Consider the following 26,406-nt stretch of genomic DNA (forward strand, 5'->3'; position numbering starts at 1 on the left):
GCTGTAATCCGTTCACATATATTTTCATTCGCTGGCCTCGAGTTGACTTCATTTAGAATTAACGTATTCGTGGCTTATGTTTTTATTATTAATCATTTCGTCATGTTTACCTTTTCATTTTCCTGTTGTGTCTATATTAATCTCAAACACAGCTACCTAAGATTATCAATCTCATATGCTTGTCTATCTGCTTTTTCCATATTGCTCGCCCTGCTACCCCGCCGCAGCTGGAAGTGTGGATGAATTTTAATCAAGGGACTATTTTTTATCACTGATCGTAGTAAATATGAAATTAGAACGAAAAGCAACTAGAGCACCTCAGCAAGTACGCTGCTTGTTTTATTCGTTATAGAGATGAGAACCTTTTTGGAACACGATTTATATTTCCCTTTCATTGCATGAGATATCCCGCGCTGTTGCGTCGGTCAGGCATTTTTCGCAATCAGCTATTCCATCATCGCCGTTATCAATTTCACCTCATTCACTACGTCACATAGGAGAGAATGGCTCCGCTACGCTTCTCTCTTCTTTCATACACATACACACACACACACACACACACACACACACACATGTATATATACGTAATAATTTTTCATGTTCTACCCTAATTGTTGTTGATTTGTTAGGTCAGATTTAAGAGAATCCGACGCTTGTCTCTTACTGACACTGAGCTTCTATCCGCTCAGTCGAGCAGTCAGCTTGTTTGCACGAAATCAAAATTTTCCAGTTGACAGAACACCTAACGCTAAGTGCAGGAATAATGTTACGAACTACGAGCTCCTCGAAACCCTTTGACGACGAAACCTTGAACGCGATTTAAAATGGATCTACGCGTAATATCGGTTGATGCGAAATTTGTGATAATAATAGGACTGAAACTTGCGGCCCACGTTTCAAAAAAACCATGGTCATTACTGGTCACTCTACCTCATTTAATGTATTTTAGCTCGGCTTCCGTCATGTTTCCTTATTTTTGCTATATATATATATATATATATATATCGATACGACACAATATATATTTGTTCTTCAGTGATATATATACAACGAAGTATATATATGATGAGCGTTTAGCAGATACTACGCTTTGTGACGAGGCCATACGCGGGTCAAAAGGAAGTTCGTTCGGATAGTAACTTACATTTACATTTTTCTCACCAATGATGTATGCTTCGATTCTCCAAAGTTTGAAACTGTCCCACGCTCTTTGTTATTGGCTATTGTTTTAGTCAGGCCTGGTGCTTACGTATTACATTCGTCGTCATTTCGTATTATTCGCCAACCTTTCAATTGCTTCAACTATATACACGAAGTCTCTCTTGATTCCGTCAGAATGCGTACGTTTCATACTGTATCAACATTATGCTCAAGCAGATGGTTACGGAATTAAAGAAGGCATATATATATATATACCTATATACCTAATTTTAGCGCGCATACAGTGACAGAACTGTTAATGCCTCTCCCTTGGGCCCTCCAAGGCAGTGGCCAAAGCATCACTTACTTATCATTCGTTATTTATTTGCATGAAAGAAACAGCATTGAGGAAATGTCTACTGGTGTTTAGTATCTACATTTAGCTTGAACGCTGTGCTGCGTTATATACCTCATATGTTATGTCGTAATTTCCATCTTCATCGGTCATATGCGCCGACCCTTTTATTTTCATTCGAAAATATGCAGAAGTGTGCGTAAGCAAAAGCTACGACGCACACGGTGCAAAGCAAGTTGGCTAAGCCCAACAGGCACACTGAACAAATCGCCGTATTTCAGCCAGCCGGTCAGTAAGTAAGCAACCATATGATGTACTGTAACCTTGTATGTCCACACGAGATGTCAAAATAAGCTATCATGGAAAAAAAACTATGACAACTTCTCGTAGAAATGGGTGGAGGATCCCGTAGATGTGTCCATCTTTTCCAATTTCTGTTCTGTTTGTTTACGTTCAGTTTCTTCAGTCTTTTTATCTTTCTGTTCCCTTTACGATTTAATAACATTTGTGTCATTTTTCGGACATTTTTTAAATGCTATGAACACTCGTCTTCCGTTTAGTACACGTCATTTCATCATGAGTACTGCACCTACTTTCACCGTCACGTGTTTAATATTGATGTTTCTCATTCTAATTGGAATAATGTGCCGATTCAATCGATGCGTTGAATATCTATGTGACCAATGTCCATTTTCATTTTAGATCAGTGTTTTGTCGATTCAAAAGCTGTTTGTCTAGAAACAATATTGTAATAGAAAAATATGCTGGTACAGTTATATGGCTTGTCCAACCAAGAACAATCAAATTCGACCTTGTGCCATTGCTACCGATTTGGCCATATCTCTAGCCTCTTAGCGAACCAGTAAATGGCCGAAATTGATGAAACGATAATGGTCGAGTTCAACGATAATTCACAGTGAAGCCAATCGAAAAAAATGATGTGTTTTACAAGCTGCACTCTGTACTTATCAGGTATTGGCCAGCAATCACGAGTCTGGACAGCGCAGTAGGATATGAGACCCCTTCGGTGCGACTATTACATATATATCGTATAATTAGTATTTACATAAAATCACAGAGCATTCGGCACGTCTTATGGTCCACCTCGCCTCAATATTGTTTCCCCTATATTTGCACCTCGTTTCAGATTTGTCGCCATACGCGATCAAAGTATCTAGTATTTTCTGAACATTTTTCGCTTCACTCGATTCCAAAGGTGCTTGATTCCTCAACGGCTAACAACAACTTTTCATAGAGCATTTCAAATGACGTATACGGGGGTAGGTCCAGCCGATTGAAACATGTGTGTGCCCTGAAACAGAAAGGACGAGATCAAGTAAACCACGAATCCAATATATATGAATGTTCGTTTATTACACTAGGAACTACTAGGATCAAAACTTGATGCTGCCTAAGTACTCACATACTGCAGAGTATTAACATTTTCCTATTACACAAAAGTTACCTTGGGAGACTGGTTGGCTTTCCCCACTTCTCGATACAGAACTTTCGGGGCCCGTTTGAACCGCGAAGTGCTGCAAATCCTTCGTACGGTATACTTGAGGTTCCTGTGACAAACTGCAGAAGTCGTAATCTGCGTTCGTTGTCAAATCTTTCAATAGCCATCCAGAACCACTGGATGACAGGATACGAGTCGTGGTACCCCGAGCGGTACTCTGTGTGCTTTCGCCAATCGTGGATGTCAATTTCCATTGTTCCAGCAATTACCAATTCCAACTCACGGGCGTCGAACACGCTCACTAAGCGTGAATCGATCACCTCGTAAAACCCTGAAAGGTAATGCAAGAAGGTTGGTTATGGCAATATTCGCAAGGCACAAGTACCCTTCGGTTGTCTTTACCGAAATTCACATATATATATATATATATATATATATATATATATTACGCTGCACGAATGCAAGTACTTGTCGTCATTGAAATAAAACAAGTCTCAATTCCGTTGCATACTGATATCTGATGATAAAATTTAGTTCGAACCTTTGACAAGACTCTCGGTTTGTTCAGCGACACCGCGCTCTAGTCTCCATTTCACCATTTTATCAATGTATTCTTTCTTATTTCGCTCAGTCACTTGAAGGTTTCGGCCGCCCGGTTTAAGCTCTTTTTCTAGGGTCTTTCCGGCAACCTCTTCGGTGACCGAAAATGTCAGCTCAAGACCGAGATCGGAAATATCGTTGTCCCGTAACCACTGCAATGAACGGTGAAAGTCTTCATCGAGATATTCAAGGTCGCTGAGGGAGCAAGGCAGACGAAGCAGCGCCTTATAGAACGGTCGTGTGAAGAATGCATCCAGTAGGAATTGATGCACTAAAGCCAGACCGAGCACCCGGCCTGAAAAACGAAACCATTCGTGCTGGTTGTCAACAAAGGCAGACATCGGTGATACCTGAACAGTGTATGTGTCATTGGCCGAATACTCAAACAGGCCGTAATATGGGTTGAAAAGCTCGCGGCTAAGCAGGAAGAAAAACTCCCGCGACGGTCCACCGTAGTCAAGGCCTTCTTCACCTGCAAAGCCAATGTACAATCGGCTCTTCTGCAGGTCCTTTTTACTTGCAGCCATTATCTTATTAAAAGCGTCTTCTAATACGTGGTCCCGGCGGATGTTCAACTTCAGTTTTGAAGGTCCCTGGCCGTAGCTTTTTGACTCAAGCTTCCTATAGAAGCTACGCAATTTAGCCTCGAAGTCGCGTTTGTATGGCGCAGGAGCTCGAACGTTTGACCTTTGCATAGCGGGTGACGAGTGTGGGGAATTCTGCGCGGCCTGTGATAAAGCAGCTGGCACATAGGACATGATTTCCTAATGGACGGAAGCGGATAAAAATATATAATGGAGAGTTTTAATAGGACCCTAAAAGTAATAAGTAAGCCGTGATATAAATACATACGTAATATAAATGCGTAATCAAGAACAAAACGAAATTAACAACAATAAGTACTACTAACCTGTTCAAAGAGGCTAAGCAGAATTGTGAGATCGACGTCGTGACTGAGGCGGGTAAGAGCTGTAACACCTTCCTGCCGAATCTGATTGACCATGTCGCGCAGCTGACTATTGTCGCGGATCGATGGCTGGCGCTCGCGTAATATATCCATAATGTTTGCCTGTCGTAGGAAGGCGACGACTTTGTCATTGTACGCCGTTGGAGCCAATGGTACCGGGGGAACTACAGCGCCTGCAGACGGTGGAGCTGTTTGTGGGGGCCGAGGCGGAGGAACCGGTTGCGGTTGTGGAGAGGACGACGGCCTTGGACGTGAACACGCCGCACCATCACCTTCATCTGCCGGCGTTGCTCCTGATCTGCTTGCAGGTCCAAGAGGGGCTTGCATGCCTGACCCAGCGGGGCTGATGGTGCCAGTTTGGGCCGACGCCACGGTAGCTGTTCCATTTCCCGCGGTTGCCGCTGCTGCTGCTGCCGCTGCCGCCGCAGCAGCCGCGTTTAGCGACTGAGAGAGCTGAGAGCTCGCTTGTGCATCCCCTCGGGTAGCTCTTCGAGCAGCTAGTGGTACGACAGGCTTATTTGGATAGAGGTAGGGCACGTCCAATGGAAGACGTGGATCAATAAATGTCGTTGTTCGTGTTCCGTGATCTACGAAGTCGATGTTGATATTATCGAAATAACACAATCGCAATGTAATATGAATACGGTATCGATGTAATACACGCAGCCACTAAAGAAGGGCTTAATATGCTACCAGTTCAGCCAATATTCCTTAATTATGTGCGTAGCTTAAATGCGAGTTTGTCTCGATCCAATTTATGCATAATTTATACTATTTTAAATGCTCATTAGATATGTGAATATAGCAGTCGCTCGATTGAGGTAGTACTTACCGATGAAGAACTGTTTCGAGCTTCGGTCGAGTTTGGTTTCCCAACCCCTAGGTAAATCCTTGTTTCTATCGGCGAAGCGATTTAGCAGTGCTACGAGGTCCCTGTTGTGCTGATATCGGTCGAAGCTGGAGACATCCCTTCGGATTTTACTGATCATATGCTTCAGACTCGATGAGCGATTATATTGCGCTAACGCTTCATCGTTCATATGTAGGACATTAAAGAAGTCTGAGCGGGACAGGAATCGAACCGCGGGGAGCTTCAGGTACTTCGAGGCCCCGGATGGCTTATGACTACCGATTATGGCAGAAGCCTGTGCCGAGGCAGCAGCAGCAGCAGAAGCAGGTGCAGTAACGGTAGCCTGTGCAGGCTGTGCGGCTGGCAGTTCCCCTAAGGGGCTACCGACGAATCCGCTGTCTAACAGGCAACTATCAGGGGAAGAACTGCTCGCTGTCGTCACCGATGCCATGGGCGTAACAGGAGGCGCAGGTGGTGGTGGCGAACTGCGCCCAGGCGAAAGCATGACCCCACTAGGCGGGGATGGCTGCGGATTTGTCTGCAAATTGATGATGCCGTTCTGGATCGTCAGATTTGGCTGAGGAAGGATAGAAGCGAGTCGCGGATTGTGTGTATGACTGTGATGATTATGATGATGGTGCGACGAAGGATGATGAGAATCGCCGCCAGCCTGTTGTTGATGGCCCGCAGCCGATCCCTGCTGATCTCGTTGTGATTGGTGTTGTTCCCGAAGTAAACTGCCGTACTGTCGACTCATACTCATTGTACGCCGAATACTCTGGTACCGCCGATCAAGCTGTTGCCGTTGTAGCTGCTCGGTAGACAGAGATGAGGCGGAGGCGGGCGTCGCCAGGCCGACCTGGCCAGTTGTGGTAGTTGTCCCACTGGGGGCGACCGTGGGCCGGGTCCACGTTGTCGTTCGATTAACGTGATCGATGTAGAAAATGCGGCCATGAGAATCGATTCGCGCCTCCCAGTCCATTGGTAACGGATCGTCGACGTCTACCCGCTGATAGCGAATTGTTCGTTCAGGAATGGAAGGTAACCGCGTGATTGTGTTTCGCCCACCTGCCGTCGTGTCCCTGCTGCTGCCGCCGTCAATTCTGTCTTCTTCCCTTTGCTCGTCACTATTTTGCTGGCTACCGCCATGGGAATGAATGAGAGACGGCGGTCGATCGCTAGTTAGACTCGCGCCGGATAGGACCGCCTGTGGATCGCGATCCTCAGCACTAAGTGGAACCTGACGCCTCGTCATTGATAAGTTGTTGCTACTAGCGTTGTTATTGTCTGTGGGGGGCATATCGCTCCTTCGCAGGCTCTCCGTTCTTAGCGGACAGCTGGGAGCGGCCTCGCCAGCACCGTCAGCCGATGCGGAGGCTGCCGCGCAATTGCTATGCGGGACCGACTCCTGTAAGTTACAGCAGGGTTCGTTTGGATGGGTACAGGAACATTTTAGATTGCGTTTTATTTAAACGTAAACAATATATCAGTTGAATTATTGCTAACGGACCTCACGTCAATGTTACCGTATACGCCTCTCTGATGCTGCTTCAGATGTGAATATGGAGCACGCAAGTGTTGACAAAGGAAGATTATCTTTTCAATTTTAAACCGGGCTGAATGGGGCTTGTCGTACCAGGAACATCGTATACGGAGGCCGAAAACTTCCGCGCGCTGATACCAACCTGTGTAAGCGCCTGTAAACTTGACGGGCTATGTCCTGTAACTTCAGCGTCTTGCCCTCCCGAAACTACCTGGCATGGTGAGTTTCTGGGGGCAGCACAGGTACGTCGATTGGCTTTATTGTTATCGTGGCTCTGCTCTTCCGAGTCATCATCAGATGAATCCGAGTCGCCGTCCTCTGAAAGACTGGGCTCATCCGTCATCGTTATCTGCGAGCATCCGCTGGACGACGAAGACGAGTCCAAACTTCTCTCCTCATGACTGCCCACATCCATTCCTACTGATACTGCCGTGGACGATACTATCACAGCACCGCCATCTAAAAACGTGCACAAAATACATTAAATGCACGAACGATTTTCACGTGTACATATTAACTATTGGAATTTTACCTCAATGAAGTTTTCATTCAGTAGAAATATGAAGTATTTCCTTAGCGATTTAAACGGAAGACCTGCTTCTAAGTTAAAAGTTTCGGGTAACACATTTGTTTCTTATGCAGGTGTTTGCCAACCAAATGAAGAGAGAGAAACAGGAAACCATGGAACTAATTTGAAAATCGTAAGGTCCAGCAATAGTCGCTATTGTAATAGAGCATCGATGTGTGGATCATATATAGATGACATTTTCGAGAAATCCCGGAACAACAATTTACAACCAGTGCAACTCTATTAACGGAAGACCATTCATGAATAAAGCTTCATCTACCGTAAACTATGGCATTTTAATTATTAAAATCTTCTATTTACAAGCTCGATAATATTTTGAGTAAGATGAGCTGAGATATTCAGTACCAAATATTTAGTCTCGTATGTACGTGGTAAGCGTATTATTTACATATTGATTAAACGTTCTCAAATGTCCAACATTTCTAATCAAACCAATGAAAGGTCTATAATGTGATACTTGAAAGATAATATCAGATTCAAGCCTTTTGCTTAAAAAGTACCAAGCGATAAGTAAGAATTTCCACCTATTGGCGGAAAACAGCTTGTTAACTCCTCTTAAGCTCAGAGTAAGTCAGCTGTCTAACTGCAGCGTAGTCCGTGGACACAACTGCAGGCTCAGTTTTCGTCAAACATTCCATACTGTGCCCTATGAAGACCCCTGATGAAATCGGGCTGAGAGTTAGCCTTCCGGAAAAAGCGGGGTGACCGCCTCCAATCTTGTTTGTCATTTTTATAAGCCCGTTGATGGATCGTGCTATGTTTTCTATAGAACAACTTCGACTGCCAAATTTTGCAACGGAAATACAATCTGACAAATTACATTGAATGCACAATGAAAACGTGGCCTATAGCGGACTACATTGTGTTACCGAGCGGTAGCGGGGGTAGCTGTAACGCTTTCTGTAGCGCTAAGCGTCATCGTCAGGATAGAAAACAAGCGAATCGTTGTCGCGTTGGGTACTCTCCGTACTTTGCGGGGACTGTTTGTTTTTAATGCCAGTGCACTTTTCAGGAAAAAAAATATATAAATACACCATCGTCTCATATGAGGTGACCACCAGGCTACCCGAAATACACGGTCTTCATCCACATAACCCCTTACGCTGCATGTTGGTCAGCATTGACTTACCATTGTTTTGATGCGCAGCGTGGTGTTGCTGTTGCTGAGTCTGGTGAACAGAGGTCCCAAGCGTTACGTTACTGACAGATGCGCCCATTGTCGCAGAATCGAACCCATGGAAATTAGTGCCGCCCTGCGGCACTCCCCCGGAGTCAATCAGTTGCGTACAACTTACCGAGGGAGAACAGCCCAGTTCACAACTTTCTACGGACTCGCCCCTGATCACACAACTGAAGACAGACATGTCAGGTGGCGCGTCTAAACAACTGCTACTGCACATCGACTCTTCTATATTTGAACACCCCACACGATTAGAACCTGAAATAAAGAAGACAGCTCTTGTAACACGCATGCAGCTAATTTCCTCGAATCGAACAGCGATCATGACAAAATTCTTCTCTATCCTCTTTATCTAAAATAACTTCCTTTAATAGTTTACTTCTGTATTAGGTGACAGCCAATCCATAGCCGGCAGCACAATTTGACCATCGGAAAATATCATAACCACAAATATTTTTCCAGGTCTTCGGTTCTCGTTGGTACGCTATTCGTTCATTTTTTTTTTGCATTCTTACAGGAACCATGCACCCACAACTGACTACGCGAAATTTTACAACGCTGTATATTTATTCCGTGATCCGGTTCGGTCACTATAGATAGACAACTTGCAAGACAACGTTGCGTGGCGAGCACGGCAGCAGCGGTAAACACATTTGCAGAACCGCTTAATTGATCAGAGAATAGATTGAATCGAGTGTTGGTCATTTAACAAAGGCCGGCCGTGATCGGATACCACCGTCGTATTTATACCTTGACACAATCGTTTCTCTCCAGTCTGCTACGATCCTTAGTGGAACTACGACGGCGCGATCAGTTGCGTCTACCAAATAATAACCGAGTAAATGGCCACAAGGCTACATGACATATCTCCGACATATCGCTGTCGCATTGTATATAGCCATGCATTTATATACACAAAAAGGGATGATTATGATGCAATATTGAAATAGCAGTAAATTGCACCTACAGTATTATAACGGATGGCAAGTATACTTGCGTAAACCACGAGAATACCCAGTCCTCACCACGTTTTACCGTTCGTGATTCACTACAGAAACTCAAGCGCCACCAGGCTTGTTGTCGCGAATAAACATCGTTGGCCCCAAGTAATGGCTGTCACCTCTGAATTTCCGTTCACATGGAGGCTAGTTACGATGCTTCTGTACGATTCTAACAAAAGACCATTACGTCACAAAAGCACGAACGTTGATGGCAAAACGAATAACGGTATCAATCGTCAGGCAAGCATTTGTGTTCGAACCCATTCGCGCGTCGCCATGCCGGTAAAATCTGACTTTGCAGTGCCTATTTGTTATCCTCCTCTTGAACATAGGCTCTATCATCGCGTGTATAGCACTTGGATTGTGTTAAATCTCTCCTGAATAAAAAAAAAAACACTGTTCAATGAACACTGTTTCTGTCAGTGAGGAGAAAATCACGAGAATGAACACTTACCAATGCTACTGGAGCTAGGCCTTCTCGTCTGTTGAGGTGCTGTCGGTAGGGGCGGAAGGGAACAGTGTTCAAGTGATAGATGTGAGATATTTCCTATCAGTCCTGTTACGCCTGCTCGGTTGTCTGTTTCAAGAACCGCCTCTTTTTCAGCTCCGTCATCGTCGGGTCCTGTCTGGTTGTCCAGGACTCCTTCATCTTCACTGCTGGTCGAGGAACTATCACAGCTTGTTGCAAATGGAGCAGCGCCCGCACTCCCCACTATAATTCCGTTTGTCATGCCTCCAAAAGAATAGCTGGCTGCAGATGCACCTGTGTTGCCAGATCCGCCTGCGGCTGTGGTTGCTGTCGGCGACGTAACGGAATACTCGTCTCCGCCAGGATTTGACGCATTTGACCTGCGAAAATACCAGTCGCAGCCGCATGACCATTGGCGATGGTACATGAAAATTTTATTGCTGTGATTGCAAAACGCTAATCATAAACATGCATTCGACTAGATAAACAACAAACTATAAATATACACTGTAGTGTACTTTCAAAAGACAAAGACAAGCAAGATCAATGTAAAGATATATATGAAATATTTTTACGGTTGGCTTACCTTTCCAACGGCTTGTGAACGTTTTTTTGCTTGGGTGGAAGTGGTGGTGGGTGTGGGTCATCTTCGGCAGGTCTAGCACACGTTCCAGTTGCTTCGTCGGTTCCTATCCTGTCAGTTACCTCACTGCTGCCTTCTTCTGACGCACCACTTCCTTCAATGCTGTTGCTGCTAGTCTCATCATCTTCAGCCTCTTCGGAAAGTCCGCACGGACTAGAAGTGGCCGCTTTCGTCGCCGTTGCTGTGACCACTGCCAAATCAGCCGCTGTCGATGCCGTCGTCATTGTCGAAACAGCATCTCCGCCAATTCTATTCTCGGAACTTTGCGTTTGACTAATCCCCCGCCTAAGCGGCTGTTGTTGCTGGCGATGTGCTAGCGATGTACTTCTCTTTGGCGGGGATTCTGGTGCTGGTGGGGGCGGTGGATTGTTGTGTCCGCTCAGTGACGTACTCGAACTCGTCGTTGAAAGAGATCCCCCTGTACTGCAACTCTGACTGGCTTCGGCCAATACAGGATTATGTACCTGTCGGATGTGTAACCACGGGTCGACGGCACCCACTGTTTCAAGGAAGAAGCTGAATAGAAGGTTACCACTAATCGGCTGGTCGCTAGGGTTACGACTTAGCAACGGGTAGCTGAGCTCGGCGACGTGATTTGCGCCACACTGCGCAACCAACTCCTGTATGGAAACACGCAACTTTCCGAGGAAACGGCTCATAAGCGGCCGGGGCCGCGAAAATTTGTCCTTGATCTCGAATTCGAGCACGTCGGACGGATAGGCGATAAACTCGAATTGGAGTCGCGTCCAACGAGGATTCACTGTGCTTTCGGCAGCGGCGGTGCGTAATACTTGCCCATGATGTGGTAAGAGTAGAACGCCCTCTCCAGGGCCCGGCTGTACGCTCATCTTGACGTACGGATCAGGACTGAAGAACAGACTCCGTTTGAGGTTTTGCGCGTGCAGGTTTGTTACAGTGAAGCGTAGCATCTCCTGCGGGAATTGCTGACTTGAGTAACCCATCAGCATCTAAAAATAACAAAAGAATAAAGGGGCGAGGACAACAAAGGCGTTTGCGGATTTGTCAGATTAACTCACAGTGGGGAACACTACAAATGAAAGAACTAAAACTATAACTAACGTCTGAGTAACTACAAATGATGGAATTAAACTCAAGAAAAATAAACACGTCTGTGTCACGTATGTATTTGTGTTATTTGGGAACTTTTTACCCTTTGTGTTTTTTGGGAACTTTAGCTGTACGATTCCATTACGCAACAGACTTCGACAATTGACCTAGCATACGTACTGTAAATACATGGAGACTTTTAAAAAGAGAAATTGATTCCGTTAAGTGCTTGTTTTTTTCTTAGAGGAATTCTTTGGCTAGATTGCAGAATCGCTAATTCAGTTATGTAAGTGAAGCCCAGTGCCAAATGCCACGAAAACCGGTGTAAAAGCTAAATATGTAAAACCTGAGTGGTATAAAATCTACTTCTATATTCATATTATTGATATATGAAATTTGAGCAATCACAAATGCATGGCGGTCTTTACTTTCAAACAGTTTTCTTTATATTTACCGGCAAGTGCATACTGGATTTCCTCGTTACCTATCACTGCCATCACTCTTACCATCAATAGTCTTATTATCATTTGCAACTCATCATATGGCAAAGTGGTTCTAGAAAAGCAAGTGTTTTTTTTACCATTAAGTGGCCTCGTTTTAGTAGCCTGCACACTGACTACTCAGCTGTCGGCTGTCATACTATCCAACCCCGCTTTTATTTCACTCACTATTGGACCTTTTTATACGATGGTGCGGAAACGATAAGGCCAAATGTCAGGCCAATACGGGTCACGTTAAGCAAAAATAACAGAAGCGAACAACAACGAAAAAACGTTTGATATCATCAAAAACAGAATATATATATGACGACATACCTAGCCATAAAATGTGTCTGCGCGCCGTGTGATATCAGTTCACGCGTGATGCGTGTCAGGTGGTCGTGAGAGTCAGTTGCATCGATTAAAATAAAGCCAGCCAGAGAGATATAAACATAAGCAAAAACGGCAACAACCCTCGTAATGTAGTCATTGCCGATGGTAGTAACCCCGATGATACCAAACCATTCTCACGGCTCAGCTGTTTACGACCATATTCTGTAGAGTTTCTATTCTTCTTTTTCTGCTCTTCCTAATATTTTGCACTACGCTATGCAACTGACTATGCCTGTTTGTTGCCGCCGGTGTAATGAACCGCCTTAACCGCCTCGAAAAGCTAAATTTACAATTTTGCCCATTGATACGACCGGCATCGTGGAGGACCAACATTGATATTGTTAGTATTCGTCAACAGCCGTGTACTGCCATCAATGAACGGGGAACAAGATACGTGTGCTACTTAAATCCATCGATTTGAATAAGTTAATCTTAGAGGATTATATAGAAGCGAAGAAATCAGATCTTACAGAACGTGTTTTCCAAAGCGTCATTTTACAAACACCTCTAAAAGACAACACAGTGGTGCCCTTGTCGAGTCAAAAAGTCTTGTACAATACGTAGCCGCACGTCTATACTTACAACCACACTACTTTGTAAAGGAGCCGTTTTATCTATACGTTTAATTTTACGCGTATTCATGGTATACACTCGCGTAGTAATTTACGCATTAGATGAAGCTAGTGAAATGTAACAAAACAACTGATGGCAGATACCGACCGCACAAGGCATTGTCCCCAATTTAGATTGTTTCATTTAGTGATACTTTCGGCCCCTTTTATTTCTATAATTCCATGATTCTGCGGAAATTTGTTTTGACCACAATATGGTCGGTCCCGTCTGCTTGACCAGCGAATCCTCATTTTCCTCTCTTCCGCTCTGTTTTAAAACCAACTGTTACACAATCAGCTTATACTAATTTATGGCTGTAAGCTAAGAGTGTGATAATGTAACACAAGAAGCTCTCTGGTCGACCCGTTCACGTTTCCAGGATCCCCACTTCCGTCAGCTCCGGCATAACCGATATCAATGGCCAGACCTGTACATTGTAATTGACTTTCATAGTAGGGAACAATATAACCTGGCGGTATAGGCGTAGCAAGAACTAATAAAAAAAAAAAAAGACTAATACGAACTGCATCAGCTTTGCCTTTAATTTTTAAGCAAGTTTTAAGAACGCTAAGTTATGTGCTTTAAAGTAGAGCTGTGCTTGAGGTGATCAGTTGAACACATCAACCACACCAGATAGACATACAGACTTTTCCATACATAGACGTTGCTCCAGGAACAAAGTTTTACACTTGCCAAGCAACGTCGAATTTGGTCTGAACTGAGCGGACCGGCATCGCTGCATTGTTACATACTGCCTGCTAAAAATGATCCACATTAAAATGGCTCTGACGTCTTCCACTGAAAGTAAGACACTTAGTTTTTTGTGTATCGAGAAAGACCGTTATGCGGCAGATTACGACAAAAGAAAAATCAAAGAACATGTACGGCAGCAGCACGGTTTCTTTACCAATGGGCGAGTCTTTTTCATATCGAACCGAGGTGACGCACACCGACAGCCATCTGCTTGTTCTGTTTTGGTAACAAGGAAGAAAAGAGAAACGTTGTATTGTAATGGCCCCAGGGCTAGGCGTGCTTGTGGCTTTTGTTGGATCGCTGCCAGTAATTCGGGACTGGCGGGATCACTTTAAAAGCAAAACCCAGGCCTTGGTCAGAAACTAGACCGAGCAAAGTATAATTTTTTAGTGGCCCAGTTTTTTCTGCTACATCTTACCTAGTCCCATACAGTTTAGATTTTTCGAAGTAATCAAAAGTGCTGCCGCTCTGTCTGTCTGCATTTACAAATATAGATCACTATTGAGTTTAATACAGAAACAAGTTGAAAAGCAATAAAAACACCGCTCGAATAATATGTGTTTTAGCGATATTACCTTACAGTCGAATTTATTTTTGCAAAGTAAAACCTGTAACAATGCGCTGACGACTAGTCGTCTCCTAACTTGAATATTATCATAAAGTGTGTTAACAATCAGTTGCAAGTATATTTCTGCTTTCTATATGACCTCTTACTACTAGAAACCAACACTACTGAACGAGACAGTTGTCCTGTAAATTCGTGAATTATTGATGTAGCTTCTCGGCTTGCTGACTGTTACCATTTTTTTCACACATTCTGGCTCCAATAACACTCCGAAACGCTATTGAGAATCTAGTGTGCCATGCGGCAGCTTTTGTTGATCGTATTACAATGCTAGTTAACGCTAACCCTGACCCCCCCCCCCCAATTAAGTTCCAATAATCAGCCACCCTGACCAACACGAACCGAACAACTGTTGTAGTCGTCATCAAGATTTTGCGCCACTTTTTACAATTAGCTTATCAGTATGTCAAGGCCGTGGGCCGAGGCTCAAGCCAGCGTACGAAAATGGAATCTTCTTGATAATGGGTCTATTTAACCGCTTCGGAAAACGCCAAGCGGAACACATTTGCGTGCTATCCAGTTGCAGACTCGCGGTTCATGTACTTGTCCGTTCAGATGGGCAGGTGGTTGGCTACTGAGCAGCTGCAGCAATCGCTGCAGCTGCTAGGGACGATAAGGAAACGTCTTTGTCACGTCTGTTGTCATGTGGGAGCGCGTTCACATAGACGCCGCCGTATTATACGTCTGTCTATCCAGCGACGCCGGCCACAGCAGTCACTGTCTCTTGACACCCGTACAGTACGGGCTGCACTGCCCCGGGCGGGAAAATGGCGACTGCCAAGCAGTCGCGATACGACGTTCATGTCAATGGGTACGCCCAGTGTTTGGCCGTCCGACCGCGCAAATGACGTCTGCAGCCACTACTAAATTGTGCAATGGCTATATTTACAACATATATAAATCGCCGCTACAGGAACAAATGTTCGCCATAAAGTCGCTAGAAAGATAATGAAAAATAAATATAAATTTCATAATAGTTATTACGCGATAAATTATAACACATAATAACCTACCTTGAATATCTACCATGCCACATCTGTCTCTGTATCATATACGTACTATATACTGCCAAATAACAAGAAACAATACTGCATGCGAAATACTGGCGTCCAAACTCAGGTGTACATATGATCGCCCGTTAGCGCCATCAGCACGAAGCAAATCACACTGCACCGTAACGATCCGGTAGAGGTCGCTGTGCGCCTACAATATTTGCGAGCTTAGCCTTCAAAGCTATGAAAACGTGAGGGATGAGCGTGGACGGTGCCAATGGAACAGTAAAATAGTTTTTATGACTCATCAACGAGTCGCAGGCAATTGTGAGCGAAGAAAAAGAAAAACTAAGTCGTTGCTGACGGTGCAGAGCGGCTGACTGGTTGAAATAGGGCTGTCCACCAGTAGCAGGAAGCTGCCAACGAAGACGGAGTCTAGGCCAAATCCATTAAGACAAATAATCATCAACTGGGGAAAAAGTCCCTTCATTTTTTCCGTTGTTGAGAGGTCGACCGCCAGTGCTTATTCTCAGTCACGACTAACTAATCTAAGTCAGACTAATGTAAATAACGTATAGATACTATATCGAGAAGAAACCTTTCTGAAGCGCGGTTATGAATCGATAACTATTGTGAGTACTCCGCCTCGTGCATACACAGAGGTATCGTTCGAGTAGTGGTCATATTGTTTAGCTTTATCTACACACATATTCCGCAGTATAGATATATCGATGTTAATTAAATTCTAAGATCAGTCAAAATATCAGCCGTACGACTGATCGATTCCTCACACTCGTGCAATCGAATTAAGTCGACTTGAGTCAATATTTGACGACGAACGGCACGCGCTCTGGTGCGCTTTTCATGATCAAAATATTTACTCAGGGAACTTTCACAGTTTTATCCAGACATAACTAATAGTGCCGTATGAGAACAGCTAGAAGCGCTGCCGTCCCCAGATGATACACGTACCACACAGGCGTCATAAAATTCTATTTTATCTTTTCGCAGGTCTGGCAACAAGACAAAGTGAAGTTGAACTGAATTGTGAGTCCTTGAGCCCGCCATGACCTTAAGTTCTATTCAGGTCATAAGTGGAGATACGGCAACGATGTTTAGCAAATGTTACTGAGTACAAAACCCTTATCAATTTAAATGAGCTTTTGTACCATCCGTGCCAGGTATTACCGGTGCTCCACAACAGTTCAACTGCAGTTTGATACAGAAAGCGATAATTTCGATATATATATATATATATATATATCTATATATATATTGTTGGAGAGTGAAATTGGATGTATGAAATGATCTGTTTAGGTTGACAATACCAGCTATTATATCATTGGTTTGGAGTTACTATGTTGGAACGAGATTTGATAGTAATAATCGCAAAGCCCATCAGTTCACAGCCTTCCTTAACAGTTACTTATTTTTCCCCTGTAATGTGAAGCTATTGTTTCTCGAGCTGATTTCTTGGTTAACATGCCGTTCGATGTTCTCATACCCATTAAAGCAGGACATCTTCATACAACGTACAATTACCTCAACCAGAAGCCGATATCAGAATGCGAGAGTTTCAATAAAATTGTACTCATATTCCCTTTTGGCTTCAAAACTTCAAAAGCGTAACCATTATACTTCGAATACATTTTCCCGTTATATCTTTTCGTTTTTTTTTAGTTGTTATTATTATTAAACTCTACGGTTTTACTTGCCTCCTGTTGTGCTTGACTGGTCCGACAAAGTTGTACAACTGGTGAAACAGCCCTGCACATGGCCGTCGGTCCATGATAGTAGCGAAAGCACGAAGACACTACCTGGTCACGGTGGTGGTCCGCTGCGCCATCAGTGGTAGCATCTGGCGAGCAATTGGCGAAGTTATTAAAGACAGTCTCTCCGAGTGGCCACAAAACTCCACCACGGCCTGTAAGTGTCTGCTTGCCGGAGGCATGACCCTTGTTGATCTCCTTCTTGTCCAGGTACTTTTGCGGGTCAGTCTCATCTGCAAGTGGTAAAAGAAAGAGCAATAACGTGGTATTGGTAACCACAATTATAATATTAACAGAACAACTACGACATTATCGAGTGGTTCTTGCGCGGCAAAATGAAAAATGCATATTGTTTACGAGTTGAACTCTTTATGATATCGAATCTATAAGTAGGGCCAGCACAGCCGACTTCTTTACCTTTTCTAGCACTCATATATATTCTGAGATGGCTAGCGTCTTCTATGCGTACGGCATTTCTGCGGTTATTGAAACGAGCAATATCACTCCCCTTCTCGAGGGTACAAGGTTCGACCCTAACAAAGCACGGTGATGGTGGTGGCGTTGTCGAGACAACGGTATATTCTTCCGTTATTGAGACATCATTAAAACACCCTTTTTGACGATGTACCTCACATTGTTCACTATTGTTACTGCTCTGGTTGACGAATCTCGCTATCGGCTTTTTTATAAGATAGTGCTCAATCTGAGACCTTCGCCGACGGAACGCGTTACTCCGTCGTAGTCGATACTTAGACATCAGCAAGGGAGCTGTTAGTCGCCGGTTTTCTTCGATTTCCATAATTTGTTCCCTTGTCCATTAAGGGAAAACCTAAATTATTTTCATGAACGAATCAAACGTTTCACATTCGGTACCATTCCATTGTTATTAACTAGAGGCACTAAAGTCTCAGCTTTTACCAGGCCACAATTATTTTCAGCACCACAATCTGCGCTGTTCCGTTGACACACATATTCACTGGATAATTTCATCCTCATCTAAAATTAACACAGAGACAACTTTGTCTTCGCCTGCAGACACTGGCCGCGAGTCGTTTGCGCGGACTCGCGCACCTGCCAGACATCTTCATTATCACCAGCTGGGCAAATCCTGCTGCTGACTGTCGCTGCCAGCAGTGTAGCTTCCAACTCTATGGAGTCGTTCCTATCACGAGTGACTACTATGGCTACGATGATTTTGTTCGCTGGTCTCCATTCAACGTTTGCAGTAAAACTGTTCTCCGCCCGTGGCGTTGTTCTGTTTGTGCTACTTTTAGGCTCCCTCTGCACTCCATTTCAGTTGTCGGCGCCTACGTTGTGACCGCTGCCTGGTGTGTTACCGCGACCGGCTGCTTGGTATCATCTACGGCTGCTGCTGCCTCAAGCTGCTAATCACGGCAGCAGCATCACTACCCTCTCCTACGAGACGATATGCACCCCCTAACGTCTATCAATGAACACCAGCATGGGCGTTAGCCGAAAAATTCAACGGCAAAGCGGCCGAGCAGGACAGAATGCTGGCCGACGCGGCTGCATGCACCGTTGCTGTTACGGCATGTTATGTCGGCCCTTCTTCGGCACAGTTCTCCATAGATATTCTCTAGAGAGTATCCGTTCCGCTCACAGGTGTTGACTGTCTTGGCCATGCTGGCGCTGCTGATAGTAGCAATGCCAATGGTGTCGGTCGCACTTAACCCAAAACAGACAAACCAACGGATCTATAAACCAGTGAACAGCGGGTTTTTCTACAGTCCTGTCCATCTGCCAGTAAAGCCTATAACTGTCATATGGGGACCCCCCAATTTTCACAATTTCATTTTTTACATTTTCAATTTTTTCAGTCGAAGGGATCACCACGAATGAAGGGTGGGGCAACGACCACAGTCGTTCAAATCTGTTTTTTCGGTGGCGACAACTAGCCGATTAGTAACACAACGTTTTGATTTTCGAGTAGTCTACTGGTAGAATATTTCTCTGATACAAGGCAGTTCAGCAAACGTTTTCGGGTTCCGCAACGCTTTACAATTCGATCAGCGCGTGTAACTATGGTTGCTCGTCCTCTGTTGAGATTAGGCTGAGCTAACGGTAACAAACGCTGTCGCTCGTACGTTTGCGATTTTGACAAAGGCGATCACATTGATACTGAAGAAATGAGGCCACCGCCACCACGTAGATATTGGGTTAACGGGAACGGTCGATAGATCCATATTTAGATATTTCTGTATTTACAACACTGCTTGTAAGGATTGCATCAGTAGCAGAGCGATGTGCTGTTTGATTTAGAAAGGCTATTTACAGTCCTCTGGAAATTTTCCATATCAAGAAGTTTCTTTTAGTATCTACGACTTTCTAGTCTTCAACCTCAGCCAGTGTGAAATTTAGATTACGCGTTTCATATCTAAATAGCTCAATAAATCATGACGATAAGGTATAGTAGTAGTTACTAACGAAAACTGTGCTAGGCCATACGGCCACTGTTTTGTAGATGATGTACCCTCGGTCCACTACACGATGTTTTACGTAATATTGGGTATCCATATTGGACATACTGTGCCGGACATTTCATGTAAAACTATTGTACATAGAGATTTTGAGAGCGCTAAATACCTAAGCATGTTTCGGAACTTCCGAAGGCAACAGAATCTTAATTTTTACATTTTGCTATTGTCAAAGTATTCTAGTGCCATTGTGTTTGACAAGCATGAGCGCTACTTTTCTGGGAGCTCCCCATCTATGTCAGGGGCATTTTAAAGATCTTGTTGCTACGAAACCACGCCGAAGAAGACCTGTAGCACTCGCTTACAAAATCCATGGAGAGCACGACATTGAACCGTCAGCTATAGCTACGATAGCTGCACCGACTTAGGGCAGGTCCTCATTTTCCCTCTGATAAGGAACGCCTGGTATATTTATACGAGCCTCTGCTTATTTCACAGTCTCTATAATACAAATTTCACTGTTTAGCTTCTATAATCAACGATAGTTTCAAATTATCTATGGTATACTGCTGTGAATAACAGTAGGAAACGCGTTCTTACACTTTGTTACACTTAATGGAAATACCGTCTGAATAATGGGGAGGTTTACGCCCTTACAAAACAACATCCAAGGCTAAAATGGAAACGCTCCTTTTAGAGAATGTCTTTTTATAAGTGGTACTACTTGGTAATCAATAATGAAATTAACCCTAACCGTCATCTATAAAAATAGCTGCTGATGTTAAGAGACACGGTAGACCTCCAAAAATCAGAATAGTATGAAATGGGATATTATCGTTTCAGCCTTTCTTGAGACGCTGAGCATGGGTATGAATTTGCCAGCAACAATAACCAAAGATAGCAGTAGCTTTGTAACTCCCGCTCATTCTATTTACTGCGTTTACCCAACCTAAATGGGCTCAAGCATTCTGCTGAACGGAAAAGGGTAGATATTTATAAGGCCAATTGTCACAGTGAACAGAGGGTTCAGGTAGCACCAACCCACTAGCGTTCTTCATACACACGAAACGTCACCTTCGACCATATCAGTTAGTTGTCTTTTGCGGCTGCTGTTCCCTCGAAGTTAACTCCAGCCTCAAGCCTCAAAGGTCCCTCATCAGCCAATCTGGCCTTCATAAGTCGAAGACACTATGCCCGTTTAGCTCAATTCTGCTGTTATCCCGCATCATCTGCTGCTAATACGTTTAACACCAACAGCCGTCGGCGCTCAAAAAGCTTTCCCTTTACGAGACGGATGACAATCAGACCTTAAAACACGATGAGGCACGAACATTAACACAAAGCATCAGTCGCAAGTGCTAATGGAAGCGGTGTGTACCCTGGGGCGAGGCCATAGACGGATGTCATACGTAGTATCACACAAGCTTAGCTATACCACCCCTCTTTTCTGTTTTTCCTCTTGCTTTCCACAGAACCAGGCATTCTGCAGTAAATGAGTGTCTTCTGTTTGTTTATATCAATTTCGTACAGGTTACCTAAATTAATTTTATCGACAGGAAGACGCAACGCCGTTGAGCAGTAGTAGCATACAAAGGTTTTGCTCTTCTTCAGTCTTCTTTGCTTGAATAGTCATTAGTACCAAATGGATCGGCCTTAGATCTGAGCTAACCACATCGATTATACAAAAATTGCTTGTGTATTTAAACGCCACGTTCGATAGTTTAAATCACGCAAATACTGTGGTCGTTCGTGTTTCATTTGTTGAAATGCTTCCGTTATATGGTTTGGCACTGTTATTTTATATGTTGGTAAGTACTTCTAGTTAATTCTTACCTGTACGATAGAGACCAATCCAGTCCAACGGATGTACGTCTTCTCGTATATCCCAGCTTACCAAAAGAGGCTCCTTTTGTCCCAGTACAAACTCTTCGGCAGATACAACGAGGCTTGAGCGTGAATGCAGTTTTAGCCTGGAAGCGAGAAACATGGAGTGCGTGGTTAGTCGTGAAATTGCCGGGAGTATTTCTTGGTCTTGCAGTAACGACAGACCTTCATCCTCCAATACATATTCCCAACAATTTTCGAGTGAAGATGTTTTACCAGATTATACCAGATTATTGTATTTCTAATTTGCACGTTCTCAAAAAAATTTAGAAAAATCCTCCTAATGTCTAAATATAGATATCAAAACACACTTTGTTTGCCAAAGCGAATCCATTTGTGTTGATATCGTAAAGACCTGCGCGTGAAAATACTTCATTCATAGAACTTGACGTACAGTGTATGGCTCTCACAGAAATACCCGCGCTGATCTAGCAAAACAATGCTATCCTAGACTGAAAGAAGAACACTCATTGATGCAACATTGTGTATTGCTGAGTTAATCCAAAATATCTTTGCTCTTACCAATGCTTGGGATAATTACAGTCTAATACCCTTATCTAGTTATAGTTAGTATATATATAGTTAGCCTATAGTTTGTGTTTTGGAGTTAATTTTCTGAAACACTCGTTAACAAATACGGCCTAAATTGAGAATTTTCCTTAGGCTTTGACTTTCAAAACGTATCTATGGAAAATAGATATTTTAACAAAATATGTTCGGTCTAGGCGTCATTCCTGGTAATCATTCTATTAATTATGACCGCCAACTATCAATTTAAGGTCTACACAGCTAATTAGTAATTTTGAAAATGTTCCTCCCAAATGATTTTTTTTTATTGTAACGATACGAAGCTGATAACAACACTGATAATAACAGCTGATAACAAACAAAACTGTCGTTCGAGTCGGCTACAAAAAGAAAATACAAACAAAGCTAAATTTTAAGTTTGTAGCAGGCCAAGGGTGCCAAGAATGCAAGGTCTCAAAGCGGGCAAAAAATTAAAAGGTGCAAAAGGCCACTTGCAATTCGATATTATTCTCTCTGCTAAAAAAAAAAAAAAGCTATCGTTAAAAGGGGGGAGAAAGGGTTGTCTAGCTTAGTGTGAGCCTATTTGTGATAATAGATTTGAGAGAAATACAGAAGAGTAATTATTTATAAATAAACAATGTGCGCTCCTTTAATACCGTATGCGTCCGTACCATACAACTGCGAGCATTGGGCTTTTTCCACTTGACAAGATGGTTACCGAAGTAGCAATGTTGACTTGAGCTATTTCCGCACAATATCCCGCAGTTGTGCTTTTAGTTTGACCAAAAGCTATTTTAGTCAAAACGGAAATTCACCCATTATCAGGTTTCTATGCATAAGGATGAAGGCATTTTGGCTAGAATAGAGAAAATTACGTTTTTTTTTTTCTTATTTTCATAGTAGATAGTACAGTCAAATGCTTTGTTATGTTATTCTGAAATTGTTACTGAATTTTCAATTCAAGTTTGACAAATATCGTTTTTTACGCTCTATACGAATTGAGAAACACCCAGACCTCTTTGGGCGGAAGGCAGACGCTGCCAAAATGCAAGCAAATCAAGAGGATCCAGCAGATATATGCCACCGAAGATCAAATAAAAGATACTTAGGCTTACTTATACCCTTTTGCAAGAAAGCTCTTGAAATGTATATCTGTCGTTATTTTTTGCATCTCAGATACTTTACATTCCTTCTTTAGCATTTTCACTTTCCATTTTCCCAAACGATGCCCGTACATAGTGCAGGAGTCACATTGAGCAAGTTTCCAATAAAGGCATCCTTTAGAGTTATGCGTTCATTATGGTTTGATGTGGTCCGGTCGCATGTGATGCAGCGGCACAGTCCACTGCCTGGTCACGCTTCGTTCTACATTACTGAGAGTGCAACTAGAGTTTTTGCTTCACAGTCACACGGAACGTATTAAACAAAGTGACTGCAGGCAAGAAAGGAAAATATCATTATTGTCAAGGGGTCGGCTCCGACATTCAGCGCCAGCCCGACTAAATCGTGTCACAATCACGTTTAGCAGTTGGGTCTATTACTAGATACGAAGATATTAGAAGATAGTGATCCGAACAGAAAACCTGTCAGAAGTTAGTACCGGGCGCTGAGTTATATATGAGATTAAAGAAAACGTCAAGGGAATGACTATACGATATTACTCGTTTCGGTAATGAATGCATTGATCATCTAAAGGACGTTAAAAACGCGATGTTATTATGTAACGGATGGTACCCACCAAACGCGATTGATGTAGTGTTAGTTAGCTGAAGTTCGCCGTATAGTTAGCTGAAGTTCGCCGTATATTTAGCTGAAGTTCGCCGTTGCGCTAGACCAGTGACAACTCCTCTTAGTGGACGTCACCTTATTTCGGACTCACTTTGTGTCGAAAGCTTGGTCAAATCTAACTAGCAATCACTGTTGAAATATTGGTGCTTACGATTAATACCTAAGAGATTTAACGCGGGTTAGGAGTTACGAAACAATGTTGTTACGAATCAACTCAAAAAACTGGACGCTCAGCAGCATAAACCGGTTTGTACTAAATAATCGCCTGATGATAGGGTAAGGGGGCGCTCTCACGTTGACCCGCGTTTGCGTGTGGATGGACATTTAGTGATTGATTGCACAGAAATAATTTTTTATTGGCTTGCAAAAGTCTACGCCCCCTCGATTTCCGCAGTTGGAGCGAACGATAGCTACTGAAATTTACTGCTCTGCATAACCCAGCAAACGGTATTTGTAGATTACTTTGAACTCGCTTTTGGCATATGACGCACTCACCGCCGATTATATAGATACCTCGAACTGACGTCAAATAGCGGAACACTCAACAGATTTGATAACACGTTCTGCAAGACTTTAGGCAGCCAACCACGAAGTGCCCCTTATATGGCAATGTTAAGGCCTCAAGTCATATATAAAACGAAAACTAGGCTCGTCTTTGAGTTTTCTATTTCTCACGCAAGTGCTTTAACACCATAAACGTAACATAAGTTCACGCAGCAGTAATTTAGGCATTCAGAGGGGGTCGCTGATATAACTTTCACTCCTACTGACAACAAAAGAAGCGTAGGAACAAACACCCTAGGTGTATATTCGTGTGTCTCAGGACAAGCCTACAGTTCGTATTGTTATAATCACTTGGTGCTTTCCTATGATATACAAATGGCGCTTGTCAGCTCTGGACTGGCGAACAACAAACAATGGCCACCTGAATACGTCAGTCCGAAATTTCTCTATATACACTATTATCTCACTATTATTTGTACCTTACCTTTTTCTATACCTGCAAAATATCTGATGTCGTCCCTCCATCCCTGAATCAAAAGCGGCTTCTGTGCGTCAATAACGCAGGCAAATGCACTGTGGCACTGCACTCTATGAATCAAATGCCACATTAGTCACGATCATCGTACCTGTTCGCTGTATTTTGACACTAACGTGCCACAGAACCATCGCTTTAGTACCTACTCACTTTGACGAGTGACTCGAGCACCACACACTAATCCTCAAAAAGACGTAAATTCATGAAGACAAACGACGAACCACTTAAGCATCAACTGTCAAAATCGATGCCTCGTACGTCCACAACGTATTATAAACTCGCATGATAAATTGATTGTTAACAGCGTTAGAGACTCTCGTCAGTATGGGTATGTACTACTAAATAATCGGCAGAAGCCATCGACTAGAGAGGGCCTACAACTTTCACCACCACCACCACCACCACCAGGGATTAATCACTAATGTATTTTCGTTTACCATAAAGATGGTGTGAGATTTTAGCGAACCTAACAAGCAAATTGTATCTCGACATCTTTGCAAGTTTATTGTGTGCCATTTAAGGCCAGTGATATGCTAGTAAAAGGTAAAAAAATAGCAACCAATAGGTAATAAAGGTAAAAATAGCACTACGAAAAATAATGTAGTAGAAGGCTACAAATAGAAAAAAAAAAAAAAAAGCCTAAGAAACAGGTCAGGTATCACCTATTTTTTTTAACTGTATCAAAAAATACCAGCAAGGAACTAGAATATATAATAACACTACCCAGGTAGCTAAAGTGCTAGACAGGGGTTAACCCTTTGCCGCCTAACAGCTTTAGCAAGCATGTTATATCAAAACCAGATATCGTCATTCTCCAGTGAGACAATTGTCATGACAGGCGAATAGCCCTATATATTTGATCAGCTACAGGGTTGTAACCGAACACACACTTATAGTCAGCCCGCTTAGGTGTTGTCAGAGATGCAAAAAGCCCCCGTCATTGGTTGACTACTACGCGTTCATCGAAATCTCACAGCATGGTGTAGTTTCCTATACCAAAAACAAAAAAAAAATACTTCTAGATGAAGTATTTTTCGATAGCTTTGTTTGGGTTTCTGTACATCGTAGTAATATTATGGTTGCAGTGTTGGAACCGAAACAGAATAGCCTAGCAAGCAAATACATGCTCCAAGGTAAACAAATGTTATTCCCCTCTATTGTAGCCGTGCGTTAAAATGTGTCGATTCAAAAGTTCCGTCGGATCAGTTTTCCTAGCAATTAGGATCTATTTCCAGACATTTTTCT

General features: G+C 43.2%; 1 protein-coding gene across 2 annotated transcripts in view; it reads right to left on the reverse strand.

Annotated features, from left to right (window-relative positions):
• Positions 1-309: 309 nt before the first annotated feature.
• LOC111273831 (E3 ubiquitin-protein ligase HECW2) overlaps positions 310-26,406 on the reverse strand; it is a 42,720-nt gene continuing 16,623 nt past the window's right edge. Inside the window, exons 3-13 of one of the 2 annotated variants that reach the window (XM_022855813.2) lie at positions 21,756-21,892; positions 17,434-17,720; positions 10,740-11,764; positions 10,139-10,533; positions 8,633-8,941; positions 7,057-7,373; positions 5,354-6,779; positions 4,465-5,108; positions 3,496-4,318; positions 2,961-3,285; positions 310-2,807 (exon numbers count right to left, since the gene is read on the reverse strand). In XM_022855813.2, coding sequence (XP_022711548.1) covers positions 2,696-2,807; positions 2,961-3,285; positions 3,496-4,318; positions 4,465-5,108; positions 5,354-6,779; positions 7,057-7,373; positions 8,633-8,941; positions 10,139-10,533; positions 10,740-11,764; positions 17,434-17,720; positions 21,756-21,892 — 5,800 coding nt within the window. In that variant the 3' untranslated portion in view covers positions 310-2,695. Of the gene's footprint in view, positions 2,808-2,960; positions 3,286-3,495; positions 4,319-4,464; positions 5,109-5,353; positions 6,780-7,056; positions 7,374-8,632; positions 8,942-10,138; positions 10,534-10,739; positions 11,765-17,433; positions 17,721-17,904; positions 18,821-21,755; positions 21,893-26,406 lie in introns of those variants that run through there. The other variant, XM_022855814.2, reaches the window with a different exon arrangement.

Source organism: Varroa jacobsoni, unplaced genomic scaffold (assembly GCF_002532875.2).
Source record: "Varroa jacobsoni isolate VJ856 unplaced genomic scaffold, vjacob_1.0 scaffold_231, whole genome shotgun sequence".
In the NCBI taxonomy this organism is placed as follows: Eukaryota; Metazoa; Arthropoda; class Arachnida; order Mesostigmata; family Varroidae; genus Varroa; species Varroa jacobsoni.